Source organism: Siniperca chuatsi, linkage group LG6 (genome assembly GCF_020085105.1).
Source record: "Siniperca chuatsi isolate FFG_IHB_CAS linkage group LG6, ASM2008510v1, whole genome shotgun sequence".
NCBI lineage: Eukaryota > Metazoa > Chordata > Actinopteri > Centrarchiformes > Sinipercidae > Siniperca > Siniperca chuatsi.
Window position 1 is genome coordinate 16,108,681 of NC_058047.1, and position 21,044 is coordinate 16,129,724.

Below are 21,044 nucleotides of genomic sequence, written 5' to 3' on the forward strand. Positions count from 1 at the left end.
AGGTCAAAGTTACCAGTAATTTGGTCTGCAATATCAAAACAATGGACAGTTTAATAGCTATAATGTCGCCACATTCTCAACTCTCAGCAATGAATTTGGTGACATAACATTGTCATAACTCATATGAGGAATTAATAGAAAAACTACCAAAATAAGACCCCCTAAGTCCCCTGTACATTGTTTCAGCACCCTTTGGTTTTCCCACTAAAATACCAAGCAAGGACTAGTACCAGCAGGCCTCTATCATATCTATACAAACTGAGCTGAAAGGAGGACAGTGGAGAATCATAACATACTGTATCAACAGAGAAAGGAAGATGAGCTCTCACCTCTCTCGCACTGCGGGCCAGTGAAACCGTAGACACAGGCACATCTGTTGGGCCCGATGCAGCGCCCACCGTTCTGGCAGCCGTTCTCACACACAGCTACAGGAGACAGAGGAAAACAAATGATTCATTCTGAGTGATTCACAGAGAATTACACACTTAGCACGCTCTCTCTTTCTCTTTCTCTCTCACAGACACACAAACACAGATCTTTCATAAAGCTTCAAATGACTTCAGCTTTTAATCGCTTGCATCACCAACACATAAACACATACTGTATTGTATATTTATATTATAAACACATGTAGGAAGTCTCTTCACTTCACGCCTCACTTTAAACTTCGCTCTAACCCAAAAATTAACCCTAATGAATGCCTTAAACAACTACAGTACAACTTTTTTTGTTTGACTATAGTATTCTGCCCTACAAAGCCCAAATGCAGTAACTACATATTTACTTAAAATTTAGTTAAAGTGGTAATATTATGCTCATTTTCAGGTTCAAAATTTTATTTTGGGGTTGTACCAGAATAGGTTGACAAAGTTTAATTTACAAAAAACACCATATTTTTTCCTCATACTGCACATTGCTGATGCACCTCTTTTCACCCTGTGTCTTGAATGCTCCGTTTTAGCTACTGAGTGAGGCATCTCACTTCTATTTGATCTTTGTTGGGAGTTGCACATGCGCAGTACCACCAGTTGAACACTACTGCTCCTGACGAGCAAGGTAGTGTGATCTACAACAAAGCTGCTTCAGCCGGTAACTATGGCTTCGGTTCAGCCGTTACAGTTCAGCCTTACATGTTCCAACAACCCAAACCAGCTTCACAACTTAGACTGGAGCAAGACGTTTCAGAGTTTGAAGTTATTAATTTGTAACTAATTTATCTTTCATTCTAACATTATTTCATGTTTCGGTGTACTTGTGGAAACTGCTTCATTTGTGCATTATGACACGTGTTACATAGTGATGTAGATACATTACGGAAGTAAAGGTTCGACTACAATTAAGCTGTTTTCAGGCAGTTCAGGAGCAGTGTTTACTGTGGGCGAGAGTAACTCCCTTTGGGTTTTTTCACTATGCAAACCTATTACATGCACAAAAAAAGATATATAACACAATAAAGGAAACGGGAAAAGCCAAAAAGCATAATATGACCACTTTAAAACCTGAAAAGGCTGGACCAACAGCGACCAACTGGCCAACCTCACAAAAAGTTGGAATAGTCTTAAAAAGTCCTAAACCTAAAACTTTGTACAACTGCTGCATACTTATATAGAGACACAAATATAGAGACAGAAATATGAAGCAAGTCTATCAAAGTGCTGACAACTTGCAGAATTTCTATCACCTTTTTATCTTTCTGAAGACATCTGTTCCTTATAACTATACAGTACACTCTAGCAGGTGACACAGTGGAACTACCCCCACACACACATTCACACCCAGGTCTGCTGACTGTGCAGCAGCTTTCACTCACGCTGTCCACAGTGGCTGCCTGTGTAGCCCTTCGGGCAGGAGCACGAGTCCTCTGCGCAGCTGCCTCCATTCATACACCTGACGTTACAGGACTGAACTGTAGGGGTGATGGGGTGGGATGATGAGTGAGAAGGGCACAAAGAAAAGATGGAAAGACAAGTGTGAACAGATAAACTTCAAAAATGATCTTCACATCCCCTGTTTCATCAAAAAAACACAAGCTGCAACATTACCACAAAACAAATAAGAACAGGAACGTTGAGCATGTGCTTTGAGTCAATTACTACTTTATTAAAACAGTGTTATTCAACAGCTTTTACTGATATTATCAAGTAAACCAAGACTTTTATGAAATGAGCATTAATGGATCGACTGGTTAGATTGTTTCATTATATTGTTACCCAATCAAAAAGCACTTTAAGATATTCACTTACATGCACTATTTAAGCTCTCATATACCAATACATATTATCAGACCTATACTGTATTCTTAATTATACTACTGTCTATACTGTACATATCTGCAAAACTGCATTTCGTTGTCTCAGTACTTGTACTCTATGCAATGATGATAAAGTTGAATCTAATCTAATCTAAAGAGTTGTTTCCAAACACCTGAGAGTTAAATAACCATGGCCACTTTAACACATTAAGAGGCTTTTTCCACTTCAGTTGGGATTACACAACACTGGTGTTTCTTTGGCAGCTTTAGATGAAGAGACAAGGCTCAAAGGCCCCCAGGCCACAAAACCAAAGCTAATCAAGCAGACTGGGGGTAGGCAATAAGTCGAGCCAGCTGTATGCTACAGTCAGTCAGTCAGGAATTTGCTGAGAGGAGAGGGAAACTGGGTGAGGGGGCTAAGAGAGAAAGGGTAGGAGAAGTAAGGTACAATGGCAAATTAAAATCCACACAGGATGCACGGAGGAGCGAATGTAAGAGAAAGAATGGGAGTAACTTTGAATAGTGGGTAAACAAACCAGAAGTGCTGTGGTGGTACAGGTATTATGGCTGGCAGACTCCTACACCAGACTGTGAGGGGGCCAATCTGACAGTCTCAAACACGTAGCAGCAGCTTTCATAAGGGAAACTAATTGGTCTTCCTGGCAGACAGGCAGCTTTCTGCTGAGCCAGAATTTTACTGAACACAAGAGGAGAGAAGACACCTACAGTGCTGGATGTTAGAGAACTGTATCCTCTAAATGTTTCCTTGCGTCCTCTTTTTTCTTTCATCCTGGCTCAAGAGGCTATTTTATTGTCCTTTAGTCTGCCTTTGCCTTTATTTTTCTTCCTTCCTCCACTTTTGTCTATTCCCTCAGTGCCTTTCATGCTCCTCTGTCTATATCTTAATCGCAAGTTCAACATTAATTTCCTCCCTCTCTCTCTCCATCTGTCTGTTTATGTCTCTTTCTCTCTTTTCAGCTCTGCATTTCTGGCATGCAGAGCTGAAAGCAAGGGGGAAATGACTGAGCTTCCCCGTTGCTGAGTTTGTCTAATGAGACTTTCTGAGTTTGCACACTTGCCAACAGGAGGCATTTCAGCCACTATAATCTACCCACTTATTCTGACTGTACCCAAACACACTAAATATGACTTGTGTGAGTCATGATGAGTGAATATGCTCTTAGGTTGTTTTTCATTGTAATCACCCACGTCCGCCTTACTGGCAGCTTATGCAGGACAGACATCAGTTGCATGAGTCAAAGCACAACAGCACAAATTTTGGATGTGGACCCTGTGTAGTTTCAGTAAATGCAAGGTAGCGGTGTAATTCACTGAAATTGTCAACAAGGCTTTCATTCGCTCCATATACTTAATGCATCTAAAGTCTAGAAGGAATTCCAGAATTCTCATGTGCAATACTTGGCAGACTCTATGTACAGATTTGGCAGAAACCTCTTTTTGTCTGGATTGTGTCTCATGGCAATATATGGTGATAGATTTTGGGACTCTGGGGCAGGCTGGGTTTATAGGTCAGTGTACTAGTATGCTGTCTCTCTTTTTCTCTCCCTTCTTCTCATTCATTCTCAAGGGAGACGGGTGAGGTCTTCCTCTCAGGTTTCAACCTCAGCACCGTTCAAGACATGAGGTTAATGCTCTATACTCTATTGACTCTCTTTCTTCACTCAAGGGCAACAATCAGAGCTGTGATGTGAAACATGAATAACGATTGCAGTGAGTGATTTCAGTTTTCCCTGCCATTGAACATAACAGTTCCAGTGTGCTACAACAGACTCCCCAAAGCTGAGGGCAACTTGGGTAAACGCTTCCATTTTTCAACAAGTCCCCCCACCCCACACAAAGTGTTTATAAATAGGTCAAGAATATATGGGGAAAGCTTTTGGCTAGGGCTGGTGGGACAGGAGACGTTGCAGCAAGAGTCTCTCTGTCCACTTCTAGTCAATGAACTGTCTGCCTTTAGGATCAGAGGATGATGAGACAGGTGCTTCAGAGATGGAGGTATGAGTCACAGAGATTCTGTTAGCGTAATGTGTTTTTTCTGTAACAGGAACTAGATGGGAGAAGGAGGAGGAGCAGGAAGCAAACAAACACATTTGGAGACAGAAGGGGATGATCTCAATGGTTAACTTCGCCTCTCACTCCCCCCTCCACATGGCACTTCATCCCCCGTAGGTGGAGAAAGATGGTTTGCCCCAATGACCCGTGCCTGGAAAGCTGCACGTGTAGAGCAACAGGGTGGGGGTATGTACATGTGCATATGTGTGTGTGTGTGTGTGTGTGTGTGTGTGTGTGTGTGTGTGTGTGTGTGTGTGTGTGTGTGTGTGTGTGTGTGTGTGTGTCTTCCAGACGTTGAGCAAACGGAGTTGGGTGTAGCTTTGCGGCACCACAATGCACCTCTGTATTCTGGTAGTGTCGTCGGTGAGTTGCTCACATCTGGGTGTTTTTTACGAGAGCCTGCGAAACACAGGAAGTCCAGGCTTGTGTGTTGAGTGTGTGAGTGTGTGTGTGTGTGTGTGTGTGCTGGTACATGTGTGTCTGATGGAAAACTGAGGAGCTTTATAGCTGTGTTTTGTCCTGATTTACACACACCACAGGGATCAGTGACAAGTCACCCTCAGTTTTAGCATGGATGGGCGATGTAGTGAAACAGAAAGCTCCATGAGATGAGCTGTCAAAGTAGGTTGAGAGTCAAATACAAAGATTTCTTTCCATTCTACGAAACTCACAGTCCTCCACCTTGTTTTCAGTTAACTCTGTACCTCACACATATCATCAATTTTCTGGGTAAATTAGACCAATTTATTTGCTTACATACCTCATACCTAACAGGACAGAGCATTACTTTGCGGTCAAGATGGAGTATGTTAAAGCAACATGGCTTCTAATTAAAAAGGCCTCTTTCTGCTTTCCCAGGACTCACTAGTGCTCCTAGTCAATAGCCAGTAGAAATCTGTCAGTCTAAAGACAGCTGTTTCTCAGCATTAGGTGAAGAACGTCCATGGTAATGATTTCGTAATTATGGTTATGGGAAGACAAGGTTATAAAGATGACCCTATACGATCCTCAGCACAGCTGCTCTGCCCTAAACTGTCAGCAAGGCTGACTTACAGCATGAACCCTTGTTGTCTGTGAACTGACATGTAACTCCAGGTTATCAGTAAATGGTACTCGTGCAGTTACAATTCCACCTTGGCTTCACAAAGATTTTACTTTTCTAATTCTGGAAATGTGTAAATTTCTAAAGGTCTGCCAGGCTATCCACAGAAACACATGCTTATATTGTTCAAACAGCAAAGATTCCAGGAAGAGTTGTAAAAAAAATCATGGACAACCATCTGTGTGGACATAACAATAATCACAGACATGTGGATTACATGTCAAAAATCTCAAATGTGTTGCTGATTTATTGAAACCTCTGCATTCCACAGGCAAGATGTGAGACATAAAGATGCTATCTATAACCCAACAAACCAGGGTGTTTGAATCAGGCTGTATAATTAAGGCAAAGGAAATTGGCATTTCCAAATGGACCTCCATAGAGCTACAATTTGTTTCCAACTGCACTGAATTATCCTGTTAAATGGTGGACTCTCTCCAAAAGCTGAATTTGAGAGTTAGCACATTTGGGAAGACAAGATCTACGATGAGGAGTGTTTGCCTTCTCTTGGCGTGGCCTAAAGCCTCAGAGACAGATAATGTTGTGAAAACAGTTTTTCAACTTAACTTAAATATGTTAAACACACCTAAAACAGTGAGTATGGCTCGCTGGGAATTCAAATCAAAACAAAACTCCATAACCAAATATCAAATGGAACAAAGGCAATTTGAAACATCCAAATATAACACCGATTTAGACACAGTAGAGTTTGGGAGTAGTCACAGTGAGGAAATTAACAATTATAGCTTCATGAGACCAGTCATTGACATAGAGACAGCTAACTTTTACCAAATAAGCTGACCTGATGAGTATATGTTTATCTCAGGTCATAAAGCTGTTTGACTTCTGACCTTCATGAAAGCTGCCAGAGGAAGGTCTTTTGCAGTGATGCACTCTTAACAGTGCACTAAAACATATTTCCCATTTACTAATCCTGGAACAATAAAGCTGTCTCTAATTATTCAGATCATACAGTATCTCTGTAGCTTCCTTTCCTGCCTCTCCACTGCCTGTAAACCTGTAGAAAAGCCACCATAAATCCCTGCTGAGGAAAGCTGGTCCAGCTCTGCTAAGCTCTCACTCTAATTTATCACTTCACTTTCTCGGGCCATTGCTGCCCCTAAGAAACATGACTTCATAGATCTTGCCAAAGCACTAACTCTGCAGGAGATCTGTGTGTATCCTGCCATACAGGTCAGAGGCTGTTTTTCTCCAACCCACCCTCCATGCCCTTCCTCTAAGGGTCATTCTTACACCTCTGGGTCATAGCCAACTGATGCTCACAATGTGTAATTGTGTGTGTGTGTAAGTTTTTCTGTATAAGAGTATGAGCGTTTGTGTATATATGTCAGTGTGTGCAGTTGTGTAAGTGAAAATGTGTGTGTTAGCGGGCTTAATGGAATGTGAGCATGTGTAAAAGGTCTGGCAGGGGCCAGGCGTGACTGACGAGCTGACTTTGGCCAGCTAAAGCAATGAAGCTGAACACATTGCACGCTACTTAATACACACATCGACACGTACTTTGCATGCTCCCAAAGTGCTGCTTAACGACAATGTTTTCTGCATGTCCGGCACATATTAACTTCATATTTAAACCTTGCACACACTGCACTAATCTCACTAAGACAAATGTGATTTCACACACTCTGGGTGTGCAGTAAAACACCTTGCTCCACTCCAAACACACACACACACACACACACACACACACACACACACACACATCCTGAGTGGTCTGTAACTAAGCCCAGCAGACTGAGCTGGGGCAGCCAGACTCTTGACTTTAATCCTGACAAACCCTGTGACCTGCAGGCTGCAGCGCAGGGCTGAGACTCTATACACCACTATTAGACTGGCTACAGTACTATTCTGGCTCCCATGAGAGAAGGGTAGAACCATTAGATTTGGAAAATAGCTGAGCAATTGGATGAGTAGGAACTGAAACTGCTCAGTGTAACAGGCAATATCATTTCATCAGTAGTTTGGGCCACTTAGCATGATCACACAGTAAAGTGAAGTCAGCTTAGAATAATGGGAATATAGTATTCCTATACTTACCACAACAGTGATCTACTGTATTATTCTGCCAATCCTTGTGTACAGTAAGGAATCAGATAAGGTGACCAAGAGGCCAAATGCTCTCCAGCAAAAAGCTCCAATCTGGGAACGCAGTTCAAGGCTCTCTAACCACTATGCAAACCTGCTGCTTGAGTTGTCTACAGGATTCAAAATTGGATTACATTATTGATGGAAAAAGGAATTTAGTATTATCTGTCCAAATTTTACAAGACTAATAGGTATCTGCAGTAGCTCAGGTGTTAGAGAGGGTTGGCTTTTAAAGTAGTATTTTTTTGGGAAACATGTTTAGTCGCTTTCTGGCAAAGAGTTAGATGAGAAGATCGAAGCCACTCTCCTATCTGTCTGGTAAAAATCAAGCTACAGCAAGCATCTGGTTAGGTTAGCTTAGCTTAGCTCAAAGACTGGAAACAGGGGGAAACAGCTAGCGTTGCTCTGTCCAAAGGACCTCTAAAGTTCATTAATTAATGCATTAAATCCCGTTTGTTTAATCAGTCCAAAAACCAAAGTGTAAAAACTACAATTTGCCATTTTACAAGACAACTGGTTATGTGCTGGACTATTTCTTGGCTTTCTTTAGTGGTGCTGGTTGGCACTTTTGTTATCTTCAGACAGAGCTAGCTGTTTCCCCCTGTTTTCAGTCTTTATGCTAGCCTAAGCTAGCAAGCTGCTGGCTGTAGCCTTATATTTAAAAATATTACATTTACTATAACATAAGATTTTAGAAGCTAGAACTGGGGACTGTTTGCATTTTTGCTTGAAAAATAACTTTTAACGATAAATTGGTTATCTAAATAGTTGCTGTCGATCTACTAAATGACTAATTGTTTCAGCTCTTGTAGGGTTGGTGGTTTGATCTCCAAAAATTAAAGAGTCCTTGAGCAAGACACTGAACCCCAAGTTGCTTCTGACTTGTGTATAAGTGGCTTTGGATAAAACTGTGACACGTCATGTAATGGATCCAATCCAGCTAAATAGCTTTGCTCCTGCTTTAATTCTATTTGTCTGTTACCACCTTTTGATGGTGTTTGATGTTTGATGAAGCTTCAGTTACTGTATGTGTGCGTGATGAGTGGCACTGTTACTGACCTCCTGCTCCTGCTCCACAGCTGGGAGAGAGCTGGCCACTTGAACAGGTACACATGTTGGGTCTGGAACAGAAGCCATCGCCACACGAATTCCTGCAAATTGCTGGAGTGAGGAAGAGGAAGAGGAGGAGGAGAGTGAATTTAGTTGGTTCATTCATTTTTCATGCCTTCAGCCATACATAATGACATAAACAGAATTATCCCACGCCTTGGCTTTGTGGTATTAACGAGGAGTTAAGGATGGAGGAACTTACGAACAATACACTGGTTCCCTCCCGGCAGAGTCTTCCAGCCCGGACAGCAGTATGAATGGAAGCGAGAGCCACACACATTGGGCCTGACAGAGACAAAAAAGAAAACAAACTCACTACTCACCCAGACCTCCCAAACATATTTTAGTAAACAATTACACACAGGTAGAGTTATTTTCTGAGCTGCCCAAGACCTGTGTGTCCTCTGCTTTCAGTATAAACAAAACAAACTTTAATACAAAGTAGCATTTTATTTTCATTCATTCATTTCATTTTAAACTTGCTAGGACAGGATGTATAAAGTCCTCCTTTCTCCCAAACTCCATGCCTGGCTGAACTTTGACCCTGTCTGACAGATGTAAGAGTTATCACAGCTTATGGAGCACTTGATTGGCCTGACAGGTTAGCCACAAAGTTTTCCTCTGAGGAGATGGCTAAACCACATAAACATGCAGTGGGACTGAGGTCTGCAGCTGCCCTACCAGCTAATGTGAATAACACTTCAGTTTTTATCTTCCGTGAATAAGTACACACCTACTTATAACTAATTTTATTTAGAAATTCAGTAAAAATCCCAACATGCATCAATCCTAAAACCCAAGTCCATGTACTATAAGGAAGTGTGTGTAAGTCAGTGTGTGCACTCAAGTGAAACACCCATAAAGCTGTTTAACAAGCTGAAGGGATTCCAACAATGTGGTGGTACTAATGATATCCTTAGTGACCTTTCAAAGCGTATAATGACGAGTATATCTGTGGTCATCTGTGTTGGTGGTTAGTTGCTTGCATTTGCTGATGGCATGACTAAGAATTGAGGGACCACAGCTTGGTAAATTGGGATAAAGCCTGATCCAGATGCTCATAGTAAAGTAATTTGCCACAGGAATCACATCTCTTTAGTATAGGCAATTTCTGCCCTCATGACATTATTTAAGATTGTTAAAAGTAATGCTAGATTACCTAGTGTTTTTTGACAATAAGGACTAGTAAAATTTGACTCATCAAGCCTTTAAAAGGATACACCAGGAATTTAGTATTGCACTTCCATAAAGTTGGGAGACTTGCAAGAGACAGATTTAAGGAAGACAGGCCTAAATTGGTACAGCAGAGACAGAGAGAGAGATATTCTGACTTTTAGTCCCGAGTATGACATTTCCCATGATGCAACTCAATAGCCTCTTCCATTAGACCTTCCCTGCCTGTTAAATGCCTTCATCTTTCAAACTCACTTCATAATTTATAATTTATAATTCATGTTTTCTGTCTCAATCCTTACTGAATTTACTCCTGATGACATCACTATGACATCATCACGGTTATTTTTTCAAACTTTGCAGAGCTCCCTCCAGAGCAACAGAAAACATTTTACAACTATTTTCACAGGCTGAGTGGTATAAAATCAGTGGAGTGCGCCATTAAGGGAAAGCTTCTACATTTTCATTGTGGTTATTTTTCTTAAAACATGACACTGTGGGGGCAAAAGCTTCCACAACTTTTACTCAGTTGCTCTTAAACTGCTTGTCATTTTTATTCGCGTCATGCAACTTGCTGCCATATTACTAGTTTTTTTCATTAATCATTAATATATAATGCCAAAAACTGCTCATCACAATTTTATAGAGCTGAAAGTGACGTCTTTACATTGTTTATTTTGTCAAACCAATAGTCCAAAAGCCGAAGTTAATCCATTTACAAATGATATATAACTGAGAAAGGCAGCAAATCCACAGATCTGAAAAGCTAGAAGCAGCAACTGTTTTGCCCTTTTGCTTGTTGAATGACTTAAAGGAATAGTTTGACATTTTGGGAAATATGCTTATTCATTTTCTTGCAGAGAGTTTGATGAGAAGATTAATATCATTCTCTTGTCTGCACAATAAATATGTAGCAGGAACCAGAAGCCAGTTAGCTTCGCTTAGCATAAAGACTGGAAATGGGGGGAATCGTTAGCTTGGTCTACAACCCACCTGCCAGCATCTCTAAAGCTCACTAATTGATTTTGACACATTTAATGTTTTACAGGGATTTATGTGCCTGACTATTTCTTGACTGGGACCAGTTGCCAGCGGAGACTCCAGGAAGTTACTATTCCCATAGCGTGTTTCCCAAAAAGTCGAACTATTCCTTTAAACAATTAACTTATTATCAAAATTGTTGTCAGTACATTTTCTGTGGATTGGCTAACTGAGAAATTAATTCATCGTTTTAGCGCTGCAGTGAAACCAAAAGACATGTAGACAGCTAAGGCAGTAAGTAAGTTGTACTTTGACACTTGTAGAAGTAGTTTCGTTAGCCATCAGACTACAACAGAAATGTACAGCTTTTAGTCGCAGTTTAAACGAGGAGATTAGAAGGCCGAAGCTAAAGTGGGAAATTAGGTGTTAGATCTGATGAACTCAAGTTCCTCTTGCGTGAAACAGATGACCTTCCTCTCCTCCTCACCAGACGGTATCCATAGTAACCCCGGGCTGTCACCAGGGAGATGACAGCTGGGGTTTGAATCTCTGATGGATGGAGAGCAGAGCACACCTCCAAAGACATTACCAGATGGCACAGGGAGACAGAGAGACTGACAAACAGGTGGGCAGGCAGACAAGAGATATTTACGTAGGTAGAATTAGTGGTCAGACAAAGAAGGAAGATAAAAATAAAAACAGGAATGGAAAAAAGACAAGAGCAGTGGATTCTTTGGGAGAATCACATAAACTGAAACATGAGCTTTGGTTTTTAGAGAGAAAGTGTGAAGAGAGTGAGAGGAATGGTGGTTAGGAGGAGAGAAGACAGGACGGTGGGAAAGGAACAGGGGATCAGTGGGAGGGAAAGCAAAACAAGTTTATGTTGAGAAGAGGAGGAAGCAGGAGGAGGAGTGGGAGCAGAAAACAGAGATATGGAAACAAAGGAGAAAGCAGCATAAGCAAGAAGAGGCCAGACCCTTGGTGGGGGTTGAATTTCTGGGACAAACACACAAACCAAAGAGAGCTTTGAAAAAACTTCAGAAATGCATAAAGCGAGACATCAGCATTCCAACACTTAATGAGCAGTGAAGCCAACTTCTTCCCTGATCTGTTTCTCCACAAAGCGTTGAAGATTTTCCACTGTTACAGACCCTGGGGATGTCAATATATGAAGGATTATACGGGTCTGACCCTGAAGTGCTCTGGTTTGTTATTCTTCCTCTCTCTCTCTCTCTCTCTCTCTCTCTCTCGCTCTCTCTTAATTCAATTCAATTCAATTCAGCAGGCTTTATTAGCATGGGAAACAGATGTTAACATTGCCAAAGCGAGTGTGAAATAAAAACATATACATAAACAGAAGATATGTGCTATTAAAATATATACAGATTACTAAGATAATAATAATAGTTGTAAAAATGTAGACTTGCAGTTAAAAGATACAAATACAAAGACTATACTATATAAACACCGTAACATTTGTCTCTCTCTCTCTCTCTCTCTCTCTCTCTCTCTCTCTCTCTCTCTCTCTCTCTCTCTCTGTCCCTCGCCCTCCTCCAGGTCAATGCCTGGTCTCCTATCACAGAGAGGAGGCTTTAACGGATGAACTCGAATAAAACAGAATGAAAGACAGCCATAAAAAAAGAAGTTTACGCCCCAGAGGTTTTCCTCAATATTGAAATGTCCTACTGTTCTCAGGGCTCAATCTAAAGGAGATTAACTCTTCTGTGGCCATGTCGCTGCCTTTGAAGTTGCCTCCTGGGCCGTGGATCGCTCGTTAACTGCCATTAATAGTAATAAAAGGAAAATGGCTACCACCTCATCCAAAGGGAAATATGAAGAATGAAGGAAAAAAGGATAAAAGTTGATTAAAAGTTGAAAGGGGGAGGGGGGGGGAGATTTTCAGACATAATTATAATAACCATAAACATATAAAGCTACATTTTACATATGGTATCACAATCTGCTTATCTTGTAATTTCAAGAAATTAAATTAATTAGTGTTGAAACAATTAGTCCATTAGTCCATTGATACAAAATTAATCTAAAAGAAATCATTTTAATCATTTTAGTCATTTTTTAAGTAAATATGCCAAAATGTGAGAATTTGCTGCTTTTCATTGTAATAAGATAGTAAACTGAATATCTTCGGGTTTTGGACTGTTGGTGAGATAAAACAAGCAATATGAATAAGTCACATTTGCCTCTGAGAAATTCTAGTTTCACTATTATGTGTCATTTTATAGACAAAACAATGACGAATCTTGAAAATAAATGGCAGATTAATTCATTATGAAAAGAATCGTTAGTTGGAGCTCTGACAGATTTTCTTCTGATGTAAAGCATTGAGTTTTTTGTAGTTTCTTTGGGTTTTTAGCAAAGAGTTACAAAATTAGAAACTGCAAAATCAACAAGTTATGCAGCTGTAGCCTGAGGGTCCTTCCTTCTTATGCAGGAATCCACAGGGTCAGAGGTTAAGGCAGTTCAGAGCAGCCGGCCTCCACTGACCTACAAGGAAGGGCAGCACTGGGCAGGTATGGAAAATGACTACAGACAGTCTGTTTCCATGAAGACACAGACCACACATTCACAGTTGCTAGGGCCCCAGGTCAAGTGTCTGTGTATGTGTGTGTCGTTCTACTGGTCATAGGTTAAAGGTCTTCTGCCTGGTATCTGACCCCCTCAACAAAATTCTTACGTATTGCTGCCTCTAGCAACACCTGGGCCTGTTGCTCTCCTATCAGATCTAGGCGTGGGGATGTTAAAAGAAATGTAGTGTATAGAACATGACCCAACTACAGATGAGATGATAATAAGGCAGATGGATATTAATCAGTGATGGAAGATTTACTCAAATACATTAAAGTTTTGTTTTTTAATTTTATTTATGTCAAAATAAACACTGAATACTAATGTGGTAGTTGTTATGATGAGGAGATACAGTTGTATAGCACAATAACTTAAACTGTGGTCTACCCCACAAACCCCAGAGCGGATATTTGTTTATTGTTCTGTTAAAATAAAAAAAAATGGCATTACCTAAGATCTTTCTTTACTCAAATGATTTGTGGCAAAGTTAATATTGTTTGTGATCAGCTATAATGACATTGTCGTTTAGCAGAGGTAGTAGTAAATCAAATACAGCTCTGTGCATAAATAAGCTCATACAATGACTTTATGTGTATGAATGAGAAATGTGTGTATGTGTTTTTTTATTGTGTGTATGTCAATGTATGCAGAGATGTCAAATGTGGGAAGTAAACTGATGGCTGAATCTTTTCACACAGTCTGACATCAAGTAGAAACCACTTTATTAACAGACCACATGCCACTCAGCTGTGCCAGATAATGCTGTCTTTACAGCTCAGTCTTAGCCAGCACATACAGTAAGCATAAAGTGCAGACACATAAAAACCTAAAATGGAACCTAATGCACATAAAACAGAAAGGGAAACTGGCAATTGTTCACTCATCCCAAATATAAATTCTTCTCGAGCTTTTTTCTTTCCTGTCCTCAAAACACTCCGATAATGTAGGTCTGAGGTAAAGAGGTTTGCCCTGTGACATCCAAAACGGGGAAATTATTTTATTCTCTTTAAAATTAGGCATATGCCAAGGCAGACGGTAAATAGAGGACCCCATCCAGGCCATTGGGGTGGTACTGACATTACCCTGGAAGGGACTTGAGCGGCTGAATGTAATTCTCTGCTTTGGGGCTGACTGTCTGCCAAGTTAGACAGCATCCAAGGCGTCTCTCCTCAGCAGAGCTGGGTAAAGCTGGGCCAAGCTTGGCTAAGTTAATAAAGTGGGTGGCTGCATAAAAAAAAATTACTTGGCTGGATTCTTCAACTCTAACATACAAGAGATCTTATTAAACTATAAATATTCAACTATTTTAGTTGGTAGGGTGTTTGAAAGCAAGAGAGAGAAGTCAAAAGCAAAAACTCTCCTTCTTTCATTCTACCAACCAGACAGTCAATCATCCATCGAGTAAAGCAGGCCAGCCAGCCTAAGGTCTGAGCAGATACCGCCCTTGAGTGGACTGATGCCAGGCTGCAGTGGGAGCCAATAAATCAGAGTCAGTCAGCATCAGCCCCGCTACCAGAGACAGACCAGGGGATACGGAGTTCTAGCCAGCAAATAAACACTGCACCCCAGCCCAAGGCCAGTGTAATGACCATCATTTAACTCCCTCTCCCACACAGAGAGTCTGTGAAACCCATACAGACTTACTGATGGTCCACTATGATTGCTGCAACTCTTAGATTAAAGCATTACTGTATGACACAAGCCTGAGTTGGCATGTATTATAGTTTTGTTGGGGTGAATGAGTTGTAGTAAAATTTAACAACTCCTATGTAAGAAACATTTGGCCCCCAACAGCCAAAACACTTACTAACTCATCACAAATGTGATTTCTTCACCCTACGGCTTCTGTCCAGAGGTGGTCAGATGAAACATGCACACATGTAGATGACTAATTTTACCCGATTTCAGATGAACTGTGATCATTTTCAGCCAACGACACTCAAACAGTAACTGAAAACAAATTCAACACATTAGACCTATTTACATTGGCCAGCCCGCCGCTGCACATTGGAGGAGCTTTAAAGTTTCGGAATAATTCAAGTGACAGTTACCAGGCAACACCTAGAAATCCAATAAAAATAATCAAAAAGATGTCGAACATTTTGTCAACTAACTCTGGTTTGTGGTACTCATACTGGCCTGAAGCCCAGCATGCAAACAGAGCTTTTTAGCCTTAACATACCCTGAGTTTCAAAGATGCTGTATAATCTCATTACCTATTTACTTCGGTACACAAAACTATCACTACATGAGCATTTCATTCCTAACACAGTAGTGTTTCCAGAACTCAACAATGTAATGGAAAAAGTCTGCAGGCTTTTGTTACATGTTCTCATGAAATCACAAACTATTCAATGGGAATAATATGCTATTGTGCAAGGCCTCCTGGTTTGTTGACTCTCTCTCCCCTCTGGCTGCTCACTGTCTCTTAGACAAACGGTGAATGTGAATTATTGTCTAGTAAGACCATATACTTAATGTTTTGAGTTCAATGCCAATGACAATTTGATGTCATGGTGGCTGTAAATAGTACAATGGACATTAGAGTAGAAATGTTAAAGGACTGCCATTCTCGTCCTAACTGTGGTATAAAACGTATCCTTTAAAATATGTCTACAGGCAGAGGGAGAACGATTTTCTTGATTAAACATGGGCAAATGCCCTCATATTAACCAAAATGAGTGACAAGGCAGACAAATCTATTTCTATTATGCAGCAGGAGCCGTCACTGAATATGTTTTTAGAGAAAACACCAGTTGTATGACGCTATGTGAGCTTTACCCTGTACTATTAATTAGCCACAACTGAATCCAATTCTCTGAGTTTAGTTATTTCTTTCTATCTCTCTCACTATTTCTCCCGATTTCTCCTTCATCTCATCTTCTATTTCCTCATGTGCTCTCTTTCATTCTTATTTTTCTAGCCTTCTGTTATTCCTTCTGCTGCTTTGTCACCTACAGCAGTGAAACAAATGCCCCTTTTCATGCCCCCCTCGGGTGATACGAATACCTCATTTCCTGTGGCTTGGCACTGGGAGAACCATAAGCTGGGACAGATGGGCGTCTGATTGGAATAACTGATGCAGACACTGAAAACGGGCCCCAACAAAACATCCTTTGTTTTTCAAGAAGTGGCGAAATATACAGTGAAAACTCTTTGCTGCACTGACATACATCCCACACCCAGATTCATGGTGTTTAGGTAACAAAGTGAAAGAGTTGGACTGTAGGAGAGAGAAGGGACAGAGGGAGGAGGAGGGGAGTTGCAGCTGGTGAGAGGTGATGTGATCCCTGTAGTTCAGTTCACTCATACAATCAAATGAACAACACCTTTAAAAACACATGCATACATGTATGTTCATACCCACACACACCATTTTCCCTACCGGCTGCCTCTATTTAAAACACTGGGGCCAGCAATCTTCCCACAGCAGTCCTGAACTAGCTGTGGGAACTAAGTTCCAGCTTAACTAATACACTCTGGGAATTTGGGTCATGTTTTTCACTCATCATCCCCTCATCAGATGTATAGAAAGCTGCTTTTTCCTCCCTTTCCCATGAAAATGTCAATTTGCTGTACATACACTGGGAGATTTCAGTGTGGCAAGCAGCCTGTTAAGGTCGAACATGTGCTGTTTTTGAGAAAACAATGTGGTAGTATTCAGCAGCATAATTTGGTATAAGGCAAGCCTGGCCTCAGCCCAGAAAGCACAGCAGTTGAAAGAGAGCTGCCAGGAAAGAGAGGGGAAAGCCATTTATATTTTAAACCTCCTCCAGATACAGCTACAAATGTACTGAGTTGCGTATGCAAAAAAAACTTAGTGCACTTTTCTTCATTTCTCTTCTTATGAATGCTTCTACAGTATAACATGAATAAAATCAATACCAAACTACTGTATATTATGCATTGTTGCTCATTTGGGATTTGACAAAGACAATGACACACACACGTGCGCACACACACACACACACACACACACACACACACACACACACAGATTCTCATCCCTACCCTCTCAGTGTCTCCTGGCCACGGCGTCGAACCCGCTGCACCTCTCTCTGGTCCACAGTGCCAGTGAATCGGCTAGCTTGGTACGGCCCGTCCCCGGTTTGACCACAAGCCACATGGACCGCCGAAAGACACACCGCTGCCCATCCCAGCAGCACCTGAGCCAGCTTCCGTGATCCCATTGGTCGGTCTGGCTATCCCTCCAACCGTAGCACTTCCGTTTTACCACTCACTCTCTGACTGTTCACCGTATGGACCCAGGCTGAGCAGAGGGATCTAGACCTGGTTTCAAACCAAGTCCTGGTGTGCACTCCAGAGTAGGGGCTAGACAGAGGAAGAAAGAAGATGAAATCTAAGAAACACTTGAAGAACAGAGGTGCTTATCAAACTTACACTGAGGGTGAAAGTGGATCAGCTCATCTAGCACAGTGGTTCTCAGCCTTTTTTGTCTGTCTACATGAGCTCATCAGACAGGGCTGCTCATGTATCCCTTCACCAATTCAATTCATTGAATTTATTTATTTATATAGCGGCAGTTCATAACAGAGGTTATCTCATTGCACTTTTCCTATAGAACAGGTCTAGACTGTACTCTTTATAATATTATTTACAGAGACCCAACAAATCCCACCATAAGCAAGCATTTGGCGACAGTGGCAAGGAAAAAATTCCTTTAAGAGGCAGAAACCTTGGACAGAGCCAGACTCAATGGTGGGCGGCCACCCGCTGCTGCCATGTTAGGTTTTGAGAGAGAGAGAGAGAGAGAGAGAGAGAGAGAGACAGAGGTTTAAAGAGAGAGGTTTTGGGGCAGAGGGGCACAATGCAAATACCACCTAGAATTTTTAAAATAGTAGAAATGTAATTGTAGTGTTAATATTAATTAATAATTATAGGATAGCCAATAATAGCAGTTGTTGAGCAGGAACACGGGGGCAGCAAGTGGCCCACAACCACATGTCCAGTCTCTGCAGAAATAGCTGCTGAAAGCGACAGAAGGAGAGAAGAGAGAAACGAGAAAGCACAGAACTACGGGAGAGAGATGTCGAGTTAGTAACATGAAGTAATGGGATAAAAATGCATACAGATGGAGAAGGAGAGAAGAAGAGAGGAAAAAGGTGCATCATGGGAAGTCTCTTGGCAGTCTAGGCCTATAGCAGCATAACTATAACCTAACTATAAGTTTGTCAAAGAGGACAAACTGGGACAGGTCCCAGTTTGGGTTCGGGAGGCAGACACCATCTCCACATTTGAGAGTAGGCTTAAGACTTTCACCACTCGTCATGTTTCAAATGAGTTCATTTGAATGGATTATAAACTGGGATTTATTTAGCACTATAAATGATACAAAAGTGGATCTTGTTACAATATTTTTTGCATACAATTGAATCATCAGTGTTTAAGTTGTTTTAGTCAAGTTGGTTGTAAGTTACTACTTGGAGTGGCAGAGGCTGGATTTTTCAACCATTTAGCTAACGCTAGCCAACTACTTCAACTATTTATCTATTCCATTACTTTTTGCTAACGCTAGCTAAGTATTTCAGCTGTTTATCCATTACTTTTAGCTTACTATTTCAACTGTTTATTTATTACTTTTAGCTAACAATTTCAGAAGTTAATGCATTATTTTTAGCAAATTCTTTCAACGGTTTATTCAATACTTTAAGCTAACTATTTCAACGATTTATTCATTACTTTTAGCTAACTATTTAAGCTGTTTATCCATTACTTTAGCTAACTATTTCAACTGTTTATTCATTACTTTAAGCAAACTATTTCAATGATTTATTCATTACTTTTAGCGAACTCTTTTAACTGTTTACTCATTACTTTTAGCTAACTATTTCAAAAGTATATCCATTACTTTTAGTTAACTCTTTCAGTTGTATATTTATTACTTTTAGCTAACTATTTCAACGATTTATCCATTATTTTAGCTAACTATTTCAGCTGTTTATCAATAACTTTTAGTAATTATTTCAGCAGTTTATTCATTACTTTAAGCTAACTTTTTCCGCTGTTTATCAATTACTTTTGATTGCTAACCATTTCAATTGTTCATTCATTACTTTTAGCTAAATATTTCATTATTCATTTATTCGTTATCTATAGGTAACTACAGTATTTCAAATTCTTATCCATTATTTTTAACTATTTCAACCATTCATGCATTAACTTACTTTTAGCTAACTATACTTGGTTACTAGTTTTCATGTCCTCTCGGTTTGCAACACGTGGTGTTAAAGCGTTACAACTGACTGAGGTTGATGGGCAGCTTATTGGTTCGTGTAACTTAATTAGTTAATTAGTTGAGCTTTCCACATACCTTCAGAAATAGCCTCTGGGGTACGAGTAGCCTACTCCTGGTTGGGAATCTCTGATCTAACAGACCAAATAAATTTTATCCTTGTGATACATCTCAAATCATTCTCATACATTTTCCAACATTAAAAACTTTGTAAACAGGACACTGTACCATTCTCCAGTAAAATGCTTTGCAATGGAATTATCCACTGATTTGATTTTTTTGTTTGTGACATGCTTGGTGGTTATATTGAGAAAAGAGAAAACATATGAGTTGGGGGGTGAATAAAGAAGAACATGTAAGGAAATAGAAGAGACTCTTAAATCCTGACTTCCAGCAATCTGTTTTCACTCTACTGAACTTCAAAGCAGTCTCATAAGTGGTTTATCACTCCACGGACACCAAATACTGTATGTACGACTACAGACTACAGAGAGAAAAGTCATAAACTGATTAGAGAGACATGCTCAGAGTGTCAAAGATTCAGTCCAGTTGAATATTAAATGTTTATTGCCAATGAAAAGGATGTTAATAAGGATTCTAATCACATAAAATAAAACAAGCCATTATAAATTGAAACATGTCTAAAGAGTGAGATTGTTTTTGCCCTGTGAACCACTGCACAACAAAGAAGCATATACATTTCATACACAACTGCAATGTTTTAAGCATAATGGTTGTGCAACCAATTTCTTATTTTCAAGGCTCCATCCATCGGTCCATCCATCCAGTATTTTCCTAAATCAGTGGTTCCCAAACTAGGGGTCAAGACTCCCAAATGATTGCAAAAATAAATCTGAGGGGTCGTGAGATAAAAAATTTTTCTCTCAACTTTGCTCTTTATTGTGAAAAACTGCATATCCTATACCTCTTTAGGCCTCTAAAAATATTTACATAAAAAAGTCTAAAAGGGGAACATCCCTCTCATGTCATATATTCAAGGGGTCATAAATAGACATTGCTGCAATTTAAAGGGTTACAAGCCAAAAGGTTAGGAATCACTACCCTAAATCATAGCCTTGTGCCTAGAGGGAGCCAGAGAGACAGACTAGAGGTAGGTTGGTAGAAAAGACAGGGGTATGAGTTAAGTGGTGAGGTAAAGAATATCTGTCAACTCAAAATGTTCTCTCTCCATCACACATACCACAATCTGAGAGAAGAGTGGGGTATTTAATGGTTAACAAGGACCAATTATTTATCCATATAAAGGCACAAAATTAAATTACTCCCATTATTGTTCATTATATGATTTATGGAGTCTGGATTTCTTAATCGAATTATTTTAGATTTGCTAACCCCATACACAGCCTATATAGTCTTACAAGCCTGTCCTAACTGCATTAGGGTTTATT

At 40.3% G+C, this 21,044-nt stretch overlaps 1 protein-coding gene across 2 annotated transcripts in view; it reads right to left on the reverse strand.

Annotated features, from left to right (window-relative positions):
- The window catches only part of fbn2b (fibrillin 2b), a 73,785-nt gene that overhangs the window by 51,032 nt on the left and 1,709 nt on the right, over window positions 1–21,044 (reverse strand). The window contains exons 2-6 of one of the 2 annotated variants that reach the window (XM_044199442.1): window positions 17,394–17,714; window positions 8,845–8,927; window positions 8,592–8,693; window positions 1,811–1,906; window positions 330–425 (exon numbers count right to left, since the gene is read on the reverse strand). In XM_044199442.1, coding sequence (XP_044055377.1) covers window positions 330–425; window positions 1,811–1,906; window positions 8,592–8,693; window positions 8,845–8,927; window positions 17,394–17,572 — 556 coding nt within the window. In that variant the 5' untranslated portion in view covers window positions 17,573–17,714. The remainder of the gene's footprint in view (window positions 1–329; window positions 426–1,810; window positions 1,907–8,591; window positions 8,694–8,844; window positions 8,928–17,393; window positions 17,715–21,044) is intronic. The other variant, XM_044199443.1, reaches the window with a different exon arrangement.